This window comes from Homalodisca vitripennis, unplaced genomic scaffold, assembly GCF_021130785.1.
Source record: "Homalodisca vitripennis isolate AUS2020 unplaced genomic scaffold, UT_GWSS_2.1 ScUCBcl_1760;HRSCAF=5794, whole genome shotgun sequence".
Classification (NCBI taxonomy): domain Eukaryota; kingdom Metazoa; phylum Arthropoda; class Insecta; order Hemiptera; family Cicadellidae; genus Homalodisca; species Homalodisca vitripennis.
In genome coordinates, this window is record NW_025777884.1 from 15,772 (window position 1) to 34,761 (window position 18,990).

The 18,990-nt window shown below is 33.3% G+C and overlaps 1 protein-coding gene across 1 annotated transcript in view; it reads left to right on the top strand.

The window, feature by feature from the left end:
- Positions 1-594: 594 nt before the first annotated feature.
- Positions 595-18,990, top strand: part of LOC124371639 (beta-parvin-like) — a gene marked incomplete at its 5' end in the record, with an annotated part of 39,886 nt that continues 21,490 nt past the window's right edge. The window contains 5 exons of the mRNA XM_046829986.1: positions 595-685; positions 4,933-5,106; positions 6,118-6,215; positions 9,798-9,954; positions 18,293-18,297. Coding sequence (XP_046685942.1) covers positions 595-685; positions 4,933-5,106; positions 6,118-6,215; positions 9,798-9,954; positions 18,293-18,297 — 525 coding nt within the window. The remainder of the gene's footprint in view (positions 686-4,932; positions 5,107-6,117; positions 6,216-9,797; positions 9,955-18,292; positions 18,298-18,990) is intronic.

The following is an 18,990-nucleotide window of genomic DNA, read 5'->3' on the forward strand; positions in this document are numbered from 1 at the left end:
GATCAGCATAACATTCGTAAACAAATATTGCTCAGTTACATAACACAAACAAACAAAAACCAGTAGCTAACCCGGTACGAACATTTCAGGTGCTCTTATAAGACTGCAGGATCAAGTTATGTTGCTGCTGTCGCTACTGGTAACTTTGTTATCAGCTGGATGTGGTCTGTTTGTGTAATTTCATTCCCTTTAAGGATATGGCGTTAAAGATATAGTGTGACGAACTATGGTTTTTCATTGGTTTGTTCTTTGATGTAAATTTTGTACTCTCCCCAACATGCTCGATTTTCATGCTTTGTAGCATTAAATAGATTTCCAAGGTCATTCTCAATTGTATTCACTGAACGATAGTTTTATAAACACCCTATAAAAGCCTAGACTGTAAAATTTTTTAGTTTTAGTTACAAAACTTACAGGATAAAATTTGTTAATTTGTATAACAATTGTAATGAAACGATGGAAGACTGAAATATACCTTAGACGATAAATTAGGCTGTCATTATTTCAAATGAAACATAGAAGGATTGTGTGCGGGTGAACAAAACTTTACAGCTAATTTATATTTACTGTATCAATAATTTATCTTTCTTTCAGTCCAAGAGGTTCAAGAAGAAGGGAAAATATGCCATTGACTCTCCAGGGAGCCCAACGGCTACAGACATTCCTCCTGAGGAGTATGACTTGGGTGAGCTTTGTAGCCTATGAAGATGATTTTTAAGATATGCCACCATTTTCCAATATGGAAATTAAAAAAATTAATTTATTATTATTAATTATTTTTAAATGCTCAGAATTTTGTAATAATTCCAATAAGTAATATAATTTTAAGATGTTTGTAATATTTTCATTTTCCCTTAGACGTTAGAAATGTTTAATGTACAATGGTGACCACCATATTTTTCATCGATCATTCCAGCTAACAAAACAAATATTGGGAGTTCTTTTCACCCTTTACCCCAGCACATAATCCTGATTAATCTACGTTTTGAACTTTTTCATTTGCTAATAAACCAAAAACAGCTAATTCAGGGGGGAAAATGTAAAATATAAAAATGTGTTTACAGCAAAATTTCTGTTTGAAATTAAAAAATGCATAGTGTTTAATGGGAAAAAGTAAAGTTGATCACAATATTGGATCAATTTTAAAAAAATACAGATTTTTAAAAAGTAGGCCCTTAAAGTGAAGTTTAATGAAGTTCATTGGATCGAATTTAAAAAAGTTTTAATTCAATTAGTAATATTGTTTGATTTCATAATGTCTTGCACAAAATATAAAATTTGCATTGGAAAACTGTGTCATTATTACTTGTTTGAAAGAAAAATAGAGTTTTGGACATTTTCCATTACTATATGTTACAAAATCTATATAAGTTTGCTATACATTTTGTCACTTTTAATGATGGCAAGTGTCCAAAATCCTATTATCCTTTCAAATCTTCTATTATCATTAAACTTTATTACTAGCTAGACAATAGACAATAGACAATATTCTTTATTAACAACATCATCAAGACATGTTACAGAGTCAAACAGTTTTTAAAAATGAATTTTATTATTAAACGAGAGGTCTTTTTAAAATTCATCATTCCATGAGAAGAACTCAATCGAGGGTGTAGTATGCGTGGTCTTGCAGCCAACACCGTAAGGTTCTCTTTATAGCTCTTGGGTTGTCTTTCAGATGATCTGGTAGCTTGTTTGAACAGTTTTCATTTCCAGCATATGATGGTTTTTCTTCGTATAATGCTGTTCTATGGACTGGTAGAGTGTAATCCCCTGCTTGTCTAGTGTAGTGGCCGTGGAGATCTCTTTGTTTTGGAGGATTCTTAGTTATGCAGTAAAGTATGGTTTCTATGATGTAAATGGATGTTACTGTCAATATTTTCCAGTTTTTGAAGATGTTTCTGCAGCTCTCTCTAGGTCCTATTCCAGCCATTAACCTTATTGCTTTTTTCTGCATCACCAGAACTCTGTGGAGATTGCCAGCTGAAGAAGCACCCCAGACTGCTATTCCATAACGCAGGTGGCTTTCGAATAACGCATGATATGCTGTTCTCGTGGCTTCATGAGTACTAGTTGTCTTGGTTCTCTTTAATGCAAACAATGCTGAGTTAAGCTTTAGGCAGAGGCTGTCTATATGGTTTTTCCAGCGCATGTTCTCATCAAGTATTATGCCAAGATGTTTAACTTCATCAGCTGCTTGGATATTTGGTAGTTCAGTTACAAGGGCCTTTTTACTGCCTAGAGTCATTTGTTTTGTTTTTTCTCATTGAGAACGAGGTCGTTTCTCATTGTATATTCTTGAGCCATGTTGAAAGCTATGTATGTGTTAATTTCCAGTTGTTCAGTATTTCTATTTGCTGCAAGTAGAACTGTGTCGTCTGCGTACATGATCATTTGACAATATTCTCTCAAGTGTTCTGGAAAGTCCATTTATAAATAAAATAAACAAAACTGGTCCAAGGACCGAGCCTTGTGGAACTCCTCTTCTCACTGGTAGGGGGTCCAGTGTTAAAATAGATACTGGAATACAGTTTTAATAACTTTGTCTGACTATGACTAATTTTGGCAGTCTAAAAGTGGTCATGCTGTAGTGTGTTATGAGAAATAATCCTTAAGTTGTAAAAGAGGCTACTTCTGTTGTCAATGATATTGTATAGTCAGCTGTGTGTACAGTATGTACGACAAGGTCAGGGCTGTTGTGTCAGCAGGTGTCAGGTCACTCACGCTCAGCAGTGACACACTTTGTCCAGCAGTCTGTCGGTATCCACACTTGTTGTTTGTGTTGGAGGAAGTGATGAGTTGGAGTTGATGAGTATGTTGCTGGCACTACGTCACTGCCAATGTGTCATATTTTTTATATCTAAGTAATTATTTGCATTGAAAAATTTGTCTTAATTAATTCTGCTTAAAACAGCTTTGTCTGAAGTTTATAATAGTTTGAATAGTACTTTTTCTTGAGTGTAGTTGCTTTTTATTAGAATTATGCTTAAATCTGTTGGAAAGAAACTTCCCTGGCTTGTATTGGAAATTGTGTTTTTTCTGGTGAGTAAAATGTTGTTTTTCTTAATGGAACAAACTTACAGTTGTTAGTTGTAGTGTTGTGAGCACTGTATTTTTTGTTGGATTAATCACTACTAATACTGCACTTAAATAAGAGGTCACTTTCACTAAATGTTACTTGTCGGCCATCTTGGATAGGTTTTTTTCATAGCTGTATTGAACTAGGTGAAGTTCTTCATTTAAAGTTGTTCTATCTCCACAAGAGTAAGAGATCCCACAGGTATTACTCTTTAAAAATCACTCTGTATAATCTACTATTTGATTGTATACTTTAAATTAAGAGGATGGATTTGTTTAACACTCTTACTGTCGACAATGTCATTTGACGTAGCACATGGGATCCTTTAGACTGCCGACAACGTCGTTTGACGGTGCCGTCTTTTACAGTTATAAAAATGCCTTTAAACTTATTTTGACTTTGGCATATTATAAAAATTTCCTCATGGAGTCGGCTTTAGTCAAATGACCTTAAATTTTATTCCATTTAAAAAAGTATTTAAACAATGGAGTACAACAAAATTAGAGGTTAACCAATACAAATATTGAGTAGTTTCTGGCTTAATCTGAAGAAGTAGGTAGATTTTGTGGTAACTGAAAATATTGTTAATTTATTCTCATGAAATCCATGTGTACTCAATATCTTGAAAACGGTTTTATATTAAAAAAATTGTGTAATAAAAAAAATGTAGGAAATCTTATGTCTCAGAGAATACTTCTTGCTTTTTCTCTAATCTATAAATAGTGGAGTTGTGAATTTAAAAAAAGTTTGACCGGCCGCCATATTGAAACAAAATGGTTCCAAGCTGACCAACAAACTTAGTCAAGAATTTATAAGATAAACTATTGTAACAAGTTTGAAATTGTTTTAGGATTTCTATTCCCAGTTCTTGGTAATAGAAAAAATTGCATGAGATTTACATGTAATATAGATATCTCTAAAACTTTTGGAATTAAAAATGCTTATTATATAATGTTTTGAAAATGTTATGAGCATCCCTTTTTGCTTTTACAACTAGGTTCATAAGTTCAATTTTTTTGCCAAGTTTTAAATTGATTTGGCAATTTTGGAACAGTTGTAGTTTCCACAAGCCACGGTATGTAGCAAAGATACATATATACAATATTGTAAATTGAGGTTGGTTTCGGGCTCTGGGGGTCATGTTCAGTCATATTATGCAGAAGTCTTTCTTAAGTGCTACCATGAGGACAATTACAATAAGCTGTGTTGTATGTAATATATACCTAAAAAATAAAAGATTTTAGATGCATATTAATATATCTATAAAAACAGATATCTCCTATAATTCCACTACTAAATATAAGGTGATAAAAGCGTTTAAAGTTTATTTTTGTTCTTATGGGGTTACGCTCAAAATAATTGACAGCACAATCGGGCTTCTAAATAAAGAAATTAGGTCAATTTTGTATCCAGACTCAAATAATAAGAGATAAAGATAAAAATGAGAATATTTCAAAATTTGTATTAATGCATGAGTTATAGCTTCAGAGGGTGACATTGTTTTCATAATAATTTATGACATAGAGCAATGCAATTTTGTTTAATACAAAAATTAAAGTAACTGATACATAATTTTAAATAAAGTTTTAGACATGAAAATAAAATTTGTTGTTTTTGTTCTTCTTTCTATTTATTTTATGTTTTGTTATTATTATAGTCTACAAGCTTGCTAATTCAAAAACATAACATTTGTTTTTAAATTATACATTGGTGTTTCTGTTAAAAGGAATAAGTAAATGAATAGTTGAGCTCTATTGTTGTAATAACCTGAGACTATAATAGCTAATGGCTGTTCTGGTAGATTGGGAGTAGTTTTAGAATGAAGTATGTAATTTTATTATTTGTTTACCTAGAGGAGAATGAAGAAAGGGCGATGATTGAGCCTCGCTCTTATGACAACCCGAAACTGCAAGAGCTAATGGCTGTCCTGGTAGATTGGATCAATGATGTTTTGGCAGATCATCGAATCATCGTCAAGAACCTTGAGGAAGATCTATATGACGGTCAAGTTCTTCAGAAACTTTTGGGTAAGTTCACATACAAGCTTCTAAAATTGTCTATTGTGTTTGCCAAGGTGGGAATGTAAATATTACCTAATACTCATAAGATAAATGATTGTAGTCTTATATTCTTATTAAAAACAGCATCATGGATTTTTGATAGTGATATAGGCCTACATAAAATGTTTTATGAGCACAAATAACAAGTCCCTGGATTGTGCAATGGTAAACCTGACCTGTTTTAATCATATTATAATGAATAAAATAAAAAGAGCCAACTGAAGTTAATCACAGCAGAGTGGAGAAATTAAAAATCAAGATACTTTGATCTTACAAAACATATTAGCTCAAATCTTTTAAAAATATCTAAAAAAAATGTTTTACAACTTTTAATTAACATTTAAGGTAGTTATTTTAATTTTGTTTTTGATTATGGTTAATTTGTATATGAATAGAATGGTCTTTGTGAGTATTTCTCAGTATTTTAAAGATAAAACACTAAATCATGTTAGTATCACTTGTAGAAATACAAACAAAAATGAAATAAAATATTTCTTTGCTTGAGGCGAATAAAGCCTTAACAAATGATACAAAGACACACCAACATTAACACTTAACATCATTTTGTGGTACATGTGCCTGTCGTTAACACAGGCATGGCAGTCATGGGGTTAAAGGATCTAGAGACTGTAAATAGATAGTTTTCTTTTGGTCCAAAGAAGAAATCTACTGATTTTAGGATAAAAAAGTGAAAGGAGAATCTGTTTGTTTGTGCGCTACCTCCTTCATTATGTTCTCTAGGTGGGTAGACAAAATAATGAAACATTGCCATTTTATAAATAATATTTGACTTGAAGTTCATATTTTTTAAGTCCATATTCATGTATTGGCACAAGTTTGATTCGTCTATGTGTGAACGAAAGCTATTTTGGCAGTTAACAAACAAACGATTAATAAATATCAAAGTTTTTTTATTGTATTGTTAATGCTTTATATTCACTCTCCTATTAGTTTCACCCGTGGACTGTGGTGTTACAGAGAAGCTCTCTGGAGAGAAACTGGATGTTCCTGAGGTTACTCAGTCAGAGGAGGGCCAGAAACAAAAACTGGGAATTGTGCTTGCAGCTGTCAACAGAGTAAGTGATGTATTGTATTCTGAAGCTATTTTATACCTCTCATTAAAGCAACATACATTTGTCCGTACATCAACCCATTATTTATAACTGTGGTGGCAGTGAATAGGACAGAATGAAAAGCAAGAGGGTTTATAAAAGGTGTATTTATGAAAATGTTTGGAATTTGGGTAATTCAAATTTATGAACATATATCTAGATATAATAAATAGATAAGGTGTTTCATAGAGAAAAACATACAGTCAATTAACTAATGATATTTGGAAGAAATGATCTAAAGTCTAGCTAAATATCTAAGTTCATATTCATAAGTTTTAAGAAATGCAGTTGTAACAACTGTCAATAATTAAGTTAGCTAAAGATTTGAAATTAGCATTGAACCTCAGTGCAGTCTGTTACCCGACATTTGGTGTGAGAAGCAGATGGCTGTTTTCCATGTATTTTGCTTTGATAGTGTTGCAGGTACTTGCGTATTCTGCCTTAACGTTTTTCTCAATAATGTTCACAATAGTAGTAATTAAAATTGTCTGTCCTTGTTTGAAGTTTGTTATTGACTATAGATAATTTGATAGGATAGTAGAATTTTGGACATTTGCCATCGTTTTATGTAAAAAAAATGTAACACTACTTTAGAGGAATGAAATTTACTCTCTTCTTAAGGTGTCAAAAAACCTAATACACCACAAATTTTTAAAGTCAATAAGTGCGCCAATTGACTGTCACTCTAAATTTCATGTGCTACCTGACTGGTACGCCAACAGCATAAAATCCAGACTAGATAGAATGAACTGAAGCCATGTCACTGATAGAATGTACAGATGCCGTGAACAGATAAAATTCTCCGGATACAGAAAAAATCTCTGATAATTAATTATGTTAGGACTAAAAATAAATGATTCTGTGAAAGAATATTTTAAGGAATTGAAAATTTTAAACTGTCTACGGTCAATATATAATGGATACAATTATGTGTTCTAAAATTAAAAACTTAAATACTGGTATGACCAACGTAATTCATTTGTATAATACATGTAATAAAAATGATATTTTAATACCTCACTATAGGCTAAATTTTTTACACAAAAATCCAACATTGGATCCAAATTTCTTAAATCCATTCCACTTCCTATCAAACAAGAAACAGAACATAAAATATTTAAAAGAAAGCTTAAAGCATACTTGATAGAGAAGGTTTTATATTCATTAGATGAATATTTTGATTTGCAAATCAGGTAGTTTTATTATAGGCTTATTTTATATTAGTTTTTAGCTAGTTTTAAAAACTGACACTATTGTTACATCATTGTAACTAAAACGAATAAAGATATTTTTACTTTGATTCTAATTGTTTTTTCAGAATATCAAAATTAAAGTCATATTCTTTTTTTCTCTTGAAGGTGTTTCTCTTTCATCACATTCAAGTCCTAAACAAAGTTCTTTCTCAGGGGCTTAAACAATATTATTTTATTACATTTTTTATTACTTCGTTCCATATGACATTTTTTGTTTTTCTTTGATTATTTAAGAATGTAAAGGCTGGATGAGTGCAAATAAATCTGAATTATCACATTAAGTAGGTCATAGGAATCATTGGTATTTTGTACAATGAATAGCTATTCCCAGTTCCATTGATTTAGGAGAAATTTGAGATTAGTATTTAAGTTATGGTTACTGAAAAATAGCTATTTATTTTTATATTATGCTGTTTAGTGAGGTTAACAGTGACTGATGTGCTGTATGGTCAGATAATCTGGGCAGAATTACTTGTACTTCCATACATCCTTTTTTTAAATTTTAGTAGATCTCTGAGATGTGGGAGTAATTCTGATTGTTATAACTTGTTTGGAGATTGATTAGTTGTTTCATTTTCATCACACTTATTATGAAAATTGATGTATCTCATAATGAGCAACTTTTTTCCAGTTTCCAAAGTTTTGTGCAACATTTCTGTAAGTACATTTATGACATCTTTGATATTTGAGTCTAGTGAGCTGTAGACCCCTAGCACCAGAAAGATTTCTTCCACTCCTTAGTTCATAAAGTGTTATTTCACATGTTAGTTCAGATATCTTATTGCTGGTACTAATGAGCTTGACTTGGTATGTTAGTTGCTCTTTTACATTAGCAACTACTTTGCCTTTTAAGTGATTTTTTCCTGCACAAATCTCCCACAAGTAAGTAGTTCATCAGTTTAGTAAAGTTGTAGGTTTGATTCTGTTGTCCTGTGTTCTGTTAAAAGTATAAAGGCTGGTTTATTTTCAGATGGAAAATGAGTTATTTGTTCAATTTTGCTTAAGAGGGTGTCAATATTTTGGTGTGTTTATTTTTGTAAGCTTCTTGGTATTAGTTTTGGGATCTGGGTTGAATTGAGGTATATTTTTTATTTTGTAGATATTTCCTATGATATCTTTTCCAGTGACTTAGGTATAAAAAAGTTCTATTCCCTATTTTCCTGCTAATTGTATCTTCCAGTGACTTAGGCATAAACAGTTCTATTCCCTATTTTCCTTCTATTTGTATCTTTCAGTGTCTGAGGGGTTATAAAAGGTTTTTGGTCTGTATTTGACTGATACCCACTATCTATTCAGGTTTAAGATTTTTAGTCTGAAAACAAAGTGATTACTATCATTTAACATTTTAACATAGTAAAAAAAAAGTAATGAGATTACTTTATTTGATTTATTAGTAAGACTTTTATTGTTGTGTCAGGTCCATCAATCCTCCTTTGTATAGATTTATTTGTATGGAGTTTGATGATGCTATGTTTCTCTTTGGAATTTGGTTGCTTGTTAGCATAGCCTATAACTCAGCTTAATATCTCAAGAATGAGTTCAACTAGAAAATTTAAATTTTGTATGTTTTTGCTTAGCTGTTACTGGATTCTACAACTACAACTGCAAAAAGCCAATTACAATCTCGGTCTTAGTACAAGTATCTCCCCTTCCTATGATTTCATTACATCATTATTGATGCTCATCACAAGCAAATAGCATTCATAACATAAACATCCATATCATCTCTATTCAAGTGTTTTAATAAAGAGAGTTATCCTGTAGACCATCTGACTTTCCCTCTTCCCTCCTAAATAAACTAGTACTATCAACATACGTAGTTTTCTACAGTATTCTTTTTTGAGAAATTGCAACGAATAAACCTATCCTAAAAAAATTGTATTCCATAAAAGGATTTAAATAACTTATATTTTTAATTAATGTAAATTGTTAGAGTGCATTTATAACTGAAGTGAGCAGTAGTGATACACTTACAGTTGAAATGTGAATGGGAGAAACTTACTAACAAATGCCTACCAAGTCATTGTTTTCCTGTACAACTGGACATAATTTCCTTAGAAGGAAGTTTTACTGCAGTCTTATATGTTCGGACACAATCTGCTTATCAGTTATACCAAGATAACTAGGATATTTGGTACACATGTGTAGGAAATCGGGATGGTAAATAGATTAGGTTGAAACTTTCTGGTAGTTTCGTGCAATTAATTCATTGTTACAACTGTTCTTAATATCTATGTAGTAGCAGCCAAAAATAAATAATTACAACATTTGATTTATATTGTGGTGTTTGCAGGTGCTGGGACATCCAAGATGGTCACAGCAGAAGTGGAGTGTAGAAAGTGTCCATTCCAAGAACATCATCTCAATCCTCCATCTATTGGTAGCCTTGGCCAGACACTACCGAGCTCCGGTCAGGCTGCCAGAGAATGTGGCTGTGGGAGTGGTCGTTTGTCCAGGTAATTTTTGGTGTGGCCCTTCGTCATTTCATAAACAAACGTGGATACAAAAATTATGCTAGAGTGGGAAATTGGGAAGTAAGTTATTATTGTGAGTGAATTATTGAACAGTATAGGGAAATTCTGTTGAGTTATCCCCATTAATTTGTACTTGTTACACTTGTGAAATTTAGTACTATCGAACTCATGATACTCTTATGGAAAACAGCTGTCACAGTCAAGGTGACATGTACTTAATTAACATTAGTCCAACATGTGATTTTATACTGCCAACCTACCCAAAGCCAATGTCCAATCTGTTTTTTTTAAGTGATGGTCAAAATTACCTTCTTAGTTTTTTGTTATTTCTCCTCATGTCATCAAAACATTGTCTTTTCATGGTAATCCTCATTCGTGTAATAGACAAATAAAAATTTGAGTTTAGGGCAAGAAATTCATATCCGTATCCAATGATAAAGCCCATTTGCTTAAAAAAAAAAACAATCAGTTTTAATTAAAATTTGATTTCAATAATAGTTTTTTTGGGGGAGCCGACATTGAGTTTCCTATTGGCTTACTTTTTTATTTAGTTTATATATTTTCATAGTCGCAGCTCTCAGGTCATTTTATGCTGTATAATTTTTGCAAAATCTTGATTTAAAAAGCTGAATTATTTAACCCTTTCAGTGCCAACGTCCGACTACACGGACGTACATAAAATGTGCAAGAAGAGCCAGCGTCCGACTACACGGACGTGTTTTTAAAATATTCGTAAAAAATACAAAAAAATATCTAAACAATCTAAATGTTGTTATAATTGTATTTATAAAGATATAAACTAATAGAAAACATTCAGTTGAATGTATTTCCATTACATTAGTGTTATAAATAAAACAAAATCAAGTGGCTGTGAACGTTGTTTAGGCTTACTAACCAACTACGCAGTTTCGCCGATTGCGCAGTTTCGCCGATTGCGCCGAGCTAACTTGTTGTTGTTTCGTTTATTGTTGTACAATTTTTACAAAATGAAGCGTATTGCATCACCTCTTAGTGAAAACACTGTACGGAGAGTGTTAGAAGACGATAGTAATGTTTGTTTGTGAGTGATAGTGAAACGGAGAGTGTTTAGCAAGATGGGTACTTTGGGATTATACCGACCACACCCAAACATGAATCGTTATTTGACATTTTGCTTCTACTGATTACTAGATTAGCTTAGAACAACATTTCGTCAATATAAAACAGGAATTGTCTTATCGCAAACCCCTCCCCATCCTCAGACAGGGTCAAAGTCGAGCGGTCCTAGTAGATAACGTGCCGTAATCGGGATTCTCGAGAAAGATAAGCGACCTGCCGTAATCGGGGATTCTCGAGAAAGATAAGATAACAGCGACAATAATACCGATCACAATACCTGGAATTGTTTGTTGATAAATGGAATGTTAGTTCTGTTACTTAATTACATCGTTTTATAAGTTCATTGAAAAACGTTTAAGCGTTGGGGGCATATAACGGAATCTGACCCCATTAACAATTGATAATCGTTTTAAGTTTGTAATTTTGTAATTAAAGAGTTGTTTTTTTCGTTCTATAATGTTTATTTCTTAAAATTTTTATTTTTGTGTTCTTCATACTGGTGTGGACGGTATAATCCCAAAGTACCGCTAGATGTGCGAAAAATCCAAATACGCGTTATTTTTTAAAAACAATGAAAAAACCTTTATTTTTGAAGATAGATGTAAAACTTTTTTGTGTATGTGTTCAAAAGTATGTGGAGGTTCAAATACATACTCAATTTAGTGAACAAGGATTTTTTTACTGGCCTTATATTTACACCAAACTAAAAAATTCATCATAAAATTTTATGTAAGTAAAAGTTTTTCTGGTTTTATATTTTTAATGCACGTTGTAGTAAATTTATTTTCCAGTATTAATTTAAAGCACATTGTTTAGAGCAAAACAAAACAAAAAGTAACAATTTTCATAAATAAATAACAAAACTGTGACAGTTTTTTGCAAACTGCTGAAAAATTGGCAATTATAGCCTGGCTCTTCTTCCACGCGCACTAGGGAGAATGTCTGGCACTGAAAGGGTTAAAAAGTATTTTGTTTCGACATCTAATAACTTAGTCACATACACAGTACTTTAAAATAGGGACTAAATAAGCACTAATATAAGGTGTACAGGGTGTTTTAAAAAGAATGTACGTATTACGAATTATTGTTTTACTAAAACTATTGATTGCTGCGCCTCGGCTTGACTATTGAAGAAACGAATATATTAGTGTAGTTTGTATTAAAAGCCGCTAGATGTCAGTTGTCTTCTGATTTTTGGTAACCGTCAGATGGTATTGACAATTTTTAGATACGGGATGTGTATGTAAAGGATAGAATTCTGCCCGCCCTCATGTTCTGGAAGAAAATATTCTCGAATTCCAAACTACTTTATAACACAGTCCTTCAAAATCAGCTAGTCGTGCCAGTTGGGAGTTACAATTACCTGCAACAACAATTTGATGACTTTTGAGTTATGAAGCCCTACAATTACAGCTGTTAAAAGCTCTGCACCCTGATGACAAACACAAACATGTGGCATTTGGAACAACATTCTTGATGACAATGATAACACTTTCGCACAATGCATCATGTTCAATGATAAAGCAACGTCTATGTTAGTAGGTCATGTAAACAAAAACTATTTTCGAATTTGGGGCTTACAGAGCCTACATGCAGCCATTGAACATTGTCGAGATTCACCTAAAGTCAATGTGTTTTGTGCAATATCCCGATAATCTGTTTACGGCCTATTCTTCTTTGACGGAAACACAGTTAACGGTCAGCAGTATCTCGGTATGTTACGAAACTGGTTGTTTCCAAGGCTTCACTAAGACAACTTCATTTTTCAAAAAGACTGCTGGGTACCCCCTCACTGGAGTCGCCAAGTGCATAATATCTGAATGAAACTTTACTGAACCGTTGGTTTTGGTCGTCAAGGTGTAGGTGATTTAGCATGTCTCACCTGGGCTCCATAGTCAGAGGATTTGGCACCCTATGACTTCTTCTTGTGGGGTTTTGTTAAAGACAGCGTTTATGTACCATCACTTCCACAGAACCCACAAAAGTTGAACAACTGAATCTATATTGCCGTAACATCAGTGACGAAGGACATGCTTGCCCGAATATGGAAGGAATTTGAGTATCAATGAGATATTGTTTGTGTCATTGATGGGGAATATATTGAACATCTGGAATCTGAACTTGAGAGGTTCATAAATATGTGTGTAAAGTTTCATATTCATATGTGTAAAGTTTAATAAATATATGCATTTGAAATTCTTTTTGAAACACCCTGTAGAAGTTGTATAGTGTAATTGTATTATGAAATTCTTATAGCTATATTTTCTTATAATAAGATTGTGACCATGCCAAACTCTATAAAAACACACGTCTACCATAGCATGGTGAAAGGATAACATGATATCTGACATCTATTGTAATCTTTATATATATATATATATATATATATTTCTTGTGTTCATGTGTATGTGGCTGAACTCCTCCTAAACGACTGGACCGATTTTGATGAAATTTTGTGTGTGTTTTCAATGGAATTCGAGAATGGTTTAGATTCACAATTTGGTCCACTCAAGGTGTACAGCAGCCTTGAAAATCGGGAAGAGCGGGAATTATGCTTGAATTTTACCTGCCTTGAATAGGGCAGGAATTAATGCTTGTATTTTGTAGAAAATCGGGAGTTTTGATTTTTTCAGACAACATATTTTTATAAATATCTTGAGCTAAAACAGTTTACTCCATTTGACCCTTTGTTTCGTTTTTTTTGCGATTCACAAACAATAGACACAGATGTGGACGTGACTCAGTGACGAGAGAAAGTTGATGTCGTCATAGGCTATAGGGGAGGGTTGTTTGTCATGGGCTGTAGGGCTGTAGGATTGAAATTATTGCGTTCGGAACGGTTGGAATGTTTAAATCGTTCGAACTCGAGGTTCGTTATATCGAGTTGAATTGCCATAGTCTACTGCTGCCGTTACTAATGCACGGCACCCACTGCACTTCGGCCTTTTTGTAAAGGCGAAATACACGCAATCAAATGGACACCCGCCAACTGTGGCCGGCCCGGCCTTTTTGTGAAGTCGACATACACGCAATCAAATGGATGCCCACTGCGGCCGGCCCGGCACAGCCCACCCTGGCCTTTTTGTGAAGTTGAAATACACGCAATCAAATCGATACCCACCAACTGCGACCTGCCCAGCCCAGCCCGGACCGGTCTTTTATACTCTGTCAAAATGCACACGATCAAATGGACACGCGACACTGCGAGCGGCCCGGGAAGACTCGGCCCACACGGCACCCGAAGAGCCGACCGAGGCCGGATAGGCCGGGCCGGTTGCAGTGGGCGTTGCTAGGCCAGAGTGAGCCCGACCCGGCCTTTTTGTGAAGTCGAAATACACGCAATCAAATGGACACCCCCAACTGTGATCGGCCCGATCCAGCCCAGCCCGGTTATTGTATTGAAGATATTGAAGCAACAGTTCGATTATGTTCACATCAGTGTGAAATTGACAGAATACAAAGGAAATTTGGAAGTAACTCCCTCTCGTTGCAGCCGCCAAAAATGGTGCGAGTTTAGTATGTTTGACGAGAGATGGTAGTTATATATGCTTGATGTTAAAGTAATTTTGAGAGTGGCTAAATAACGTACGCGACTATATATTGTATTTTTAATATTCGCCTCTTGAAGAGGTTGCCCAATTCTTTGAAACATAGTGATGAATATTAAATGTTTCAATTTAAACTAATTGTTTACATTAACATGCCCATAGAAAAACGTGATCATGTGATCAATTATGGTGTACAATTGGATGCCTATAAGATTTATTTGAGATATATAATTAATACAACACTTTATGAGTAATGTTTATTTACCCTTGCTATGCTATTAATGGTTGTTATCATTTAACTTATTGTCAATAGCCTTTTTATTTGTTTAAATTAACTTGTGCAATGAGTAAAGGTGCAATACATCGTTAGTAATTCAAATGTTAGAGTTTTATGACTTTCACACATGTTTTCTAAAGAGAGTAAAACTTTTTCTGTGACAAATTTATTTTTTAATACAAAATAAATTGTAAAAAGGGTTCAACATTTTGAATAGCCCATGTTTTCGACTTTTTGAGTTTAATCCTTTTTTACAAAATGAATATTACAAAATTTTTATTTCTTTTAACAGTTATTTTGTTTTTTATGAAACTTAATTCACCTAAAACTAAGTTAACCCTCAACTGGTTTAGAATAGTATTGGGTTTGATGTTGAAAGTGTAAGTAAAACTTCTTTAACTTGAAAGTAAAACTGTTTCTTTACTATCCTGTGTTTTTGAGGGTTTTTTTTCAGACTTAAAATAAAAAATTTAAATCATTTACCTATTTGGATATTAAAATGTAACAAACAATATAAATATTAAATTAGGCTTTTGGTACTTTATCATAATTTCTTATAGGCCTACAACATTTTTTTACTATTTTTGTTATAGTAACATTACACTGAAATTCATTTAAATGCCACGTTAAGCATAGTACTGTTTAAATAATTAAATTAACATATTTAATAGGTACTATTAACAGTTCAAAGTTTTTTAACACAAGGAAGTTCAATTATAAGTTGTAGGTTATGAAAAAAAACCTCATTTACTGTAGATTTTTCAACAACGAATTATAAAATGTTGTTAATAATATATAAGGACATTAATAATTTAAATATAGAGCCTACTATCTTTTAGCATCGTATGTATTCTTTTAAGCAGTTATTTTAACCCTTCGTACGCTGAAAACAAGTTGTATAAAATTGCTCTAATGCTCAAATAAAAAAAAATAATAATTTTTAATTTTTTCAGTTATATTTTTTTTAGTTTTATTGGTTTTGCAACTGATGAAAACACATGATGGTTTTTGTATTGCTTTTATTTTATTTTCATATGAGTACATATACATGTAAATATACAAGGCAATATAAAGTCCAATAAACTTTTCTGAAAGTAGCAAAAGTTAGCACAACAGAAATTTATATTATTTATACAAAATTAGTAGATAATGAAGAGAACAAATCCATGACAAATATGGAATATATAAAGAACACAAAATGGTACAAAAATAAAAAAAAGGCACACTAATATTGGACTTATGTGTAGTAAATCTCAAAACATTCATCTGGGTGGAGGGCAGGCTTGGAGTCACATGTTTTACATAGATATATAGTCTCTTTCCTCAAACCCCTCTTCAAACAAACCACACATCTGGCTGATCCCTTTTCCCTTTTCTTGATGAAATGCATTTTTCCATTCAGTCTCTGTTCAGGAGGTCCTTGAGAAGGTCGTCCACGTCTCCTTGGGGTTGGCTGAGCTCTCATCTTGTCTGCCACTAGTGCTCTCATTAAACTCTTTCTAAAACCTAAGTGGCTTAGAGGTTTTCTCTGGCTGTCTTTTTGCACTTGTTTGTACAACAAATACGAGTCAATAATGCAAACCTCTAGAAGCCAGAAAAACATTTTTCTGTACCACTTCTTGGTACGTCGCATGAATTCATAGGAGGATATAAAATGATCACTCCGATCCACAGCCCCCATATGTTTTGTATAATCAATAACAACATTGGGCTTAGTAACTAGTGGTTTGTTGGGCCATCTGCTTGCTACATCAGTAACATCTGATTTGCTGCCCTTTCCATGTGTGCTAAGCATATGTACAACTCTTTTGTCTCTCCATGACACTACTAGGATATTACCATTTCTTTGAGAAATTATCTCGCCCTTTTTTAGCTTTTTGGTTGTAGCTTTTAGGCCTGGGGGCATTTGTTTTCTAGTTGGCATTACTGTGCCAGTGAGATATGTGTTCATATTCAATAATTCACTGGCCAATTCGGGACTGGTATAGTACCTATCGGTATATACATGTAGACCACTTGCAGGTGCTCCAGGATTTTTCAAAATTACGGACTGGCAAAGAGACTTCACTATTTGGGTTGTTTTGAGGAGTTCAGATCCAGGTATGATGTCATTTTTGCCAAAATACGGGATAAAATCATAAATGTAGCCATTACAACAGTCCGATAAAACAAAAAGTTTTTTTCAAGTTTGCATTGTAGTTGGTTTCAGTACAAATCAGGTTAATCAGATTGTCATTGAAAAATAAATCAAAGTAATCAATAGGTAATGAGTCTGCATTTATAGATGATGGCAAGTTGGGTCCCTGGTTGACATTGTATACAGGTATAGTTGTTGATGGGCCAGGGTCATTATTTGAAACATTGTCCCATTGACTAGGCCTACCTGGAATATTTCGTTGCACTCCTTCTTCATCACTAATATCCTCTTCCTCATCACTAAAATTGTGCAAAACAGTGTCTTCCAGATCAGATGCAATAATGTTGTCACCGATTTCACTAGAAACAATGGCGTTCATTGCACCAAGTACAAAATCATCAAAGTCTGAATCATCAGGATTTCGCCATAATTATGCAATAAAAATCGATGAGAAATATATATGAACAATATAAAACTATAAATAGTTTATCACATTATCGTTATGGATAACCTCGCACAACAGACAGCTAACGCAGTATAGCAGGTTATAAACAATAAACAACAATACACAGCGGACGCCGGCAGCTGACTGAGGCGCGAATAGTTCCGCGTAGAGCGTACAGCTTGCTCACTGGCGATGGCGCGGACTGACAAAGCAAACAAAAGCTTCCATTGTGATTGGTCCCAGGTGTTTTGATGAGTCACGCTTCACATCGTGTCATATTAGAACAGCGAATACTCACTCTCATGCATTCTGGCGGCAATTTGTGGAACTAACGTAAGTATATTGCGTTGTCAGGGGATTCCGCGATCTATTCCGCTTAGAACGTTTCGAGTTAGATTTACTCGGCGGAATATTCCGCTTACAGCGTACGAAAGGTTAAAATATCACAACGCTGTTATTAGACCTAAAATATTTGAGAAATCTTTATTGTTACATGGAAAGTAAACACTATTTCGTGACTTGATTTTTTTGGCTTGTAAAATTGTTAGTTACCGATAAAGAACCAAAAAAAAGTAAACCGCAACTACAGCCTTGAATTTTATAATTTTGAGCCTTGAAAACCTTGAAATGTACTTGAATTTTAGATTTGGTCATCACTGGACACCCTGCCACTGGAAAATGTTTTATTAATTAATTTTTAATTTCTAAGTAGTTGTTGATTTTAGAGTGTTTTACCTTCGATCTGGCAGACTGCGCTGCGACAAGTAATACAAAATTAACTGATACTTAACAGCTGTTACTACTTTCAGCTGAAGTTCATCAAAGAGGCAGAAACATTTGTTTACATTAAAAATTTAGAAAATTATTATTGTAAAGTGCTTTGATTAGTAGTGTAATGCAGATTGCATAGACAAAGTTATTACCTAATTTTAAATTTAGATTGCACCAATGATCAATAAACTATCTAATGCAATGAAAATACTATTGAACGCTGTTATAAAAACCACCTCATTGTACAAAGCCGTGAAAGTTTGTACATAAGGTAATCGAATTTGGTTAGATCGTCTCGAAGGTAAATGAAAAGAACTGAAAGAAGACGCTTTATGATCGAAATTGGTTTTCATTGATACATTTTCTTGATCGGAGAATAAGGCAAACTCCACAATAATACTGGAAATATCTTAGACAGAAAATTAATTTTAACAAACCCGAATTCGATTCTTTATAACCAAATTAGTTTATCAACATTCATCTATGTAAAGTAATTGTACTGAATAACTTATCAACACCTAGCAAAAACCACGAAAGACAGATGCAGGAATTAAGGTACACACCTTCATATGCGCCCGAAAGGGTCACGAAGGAATGTCTATGATGTTTTATTTGACAATTTCTTTAAGCATTTTGTCAATCTTTGGCATTACTGTTCCCCTCTAGTTAGCAAATCTAATAAATGTAGAGTAAAAAAAAAGAAAGTACAATGGTATAATCAGGACTTAGCTAAGGA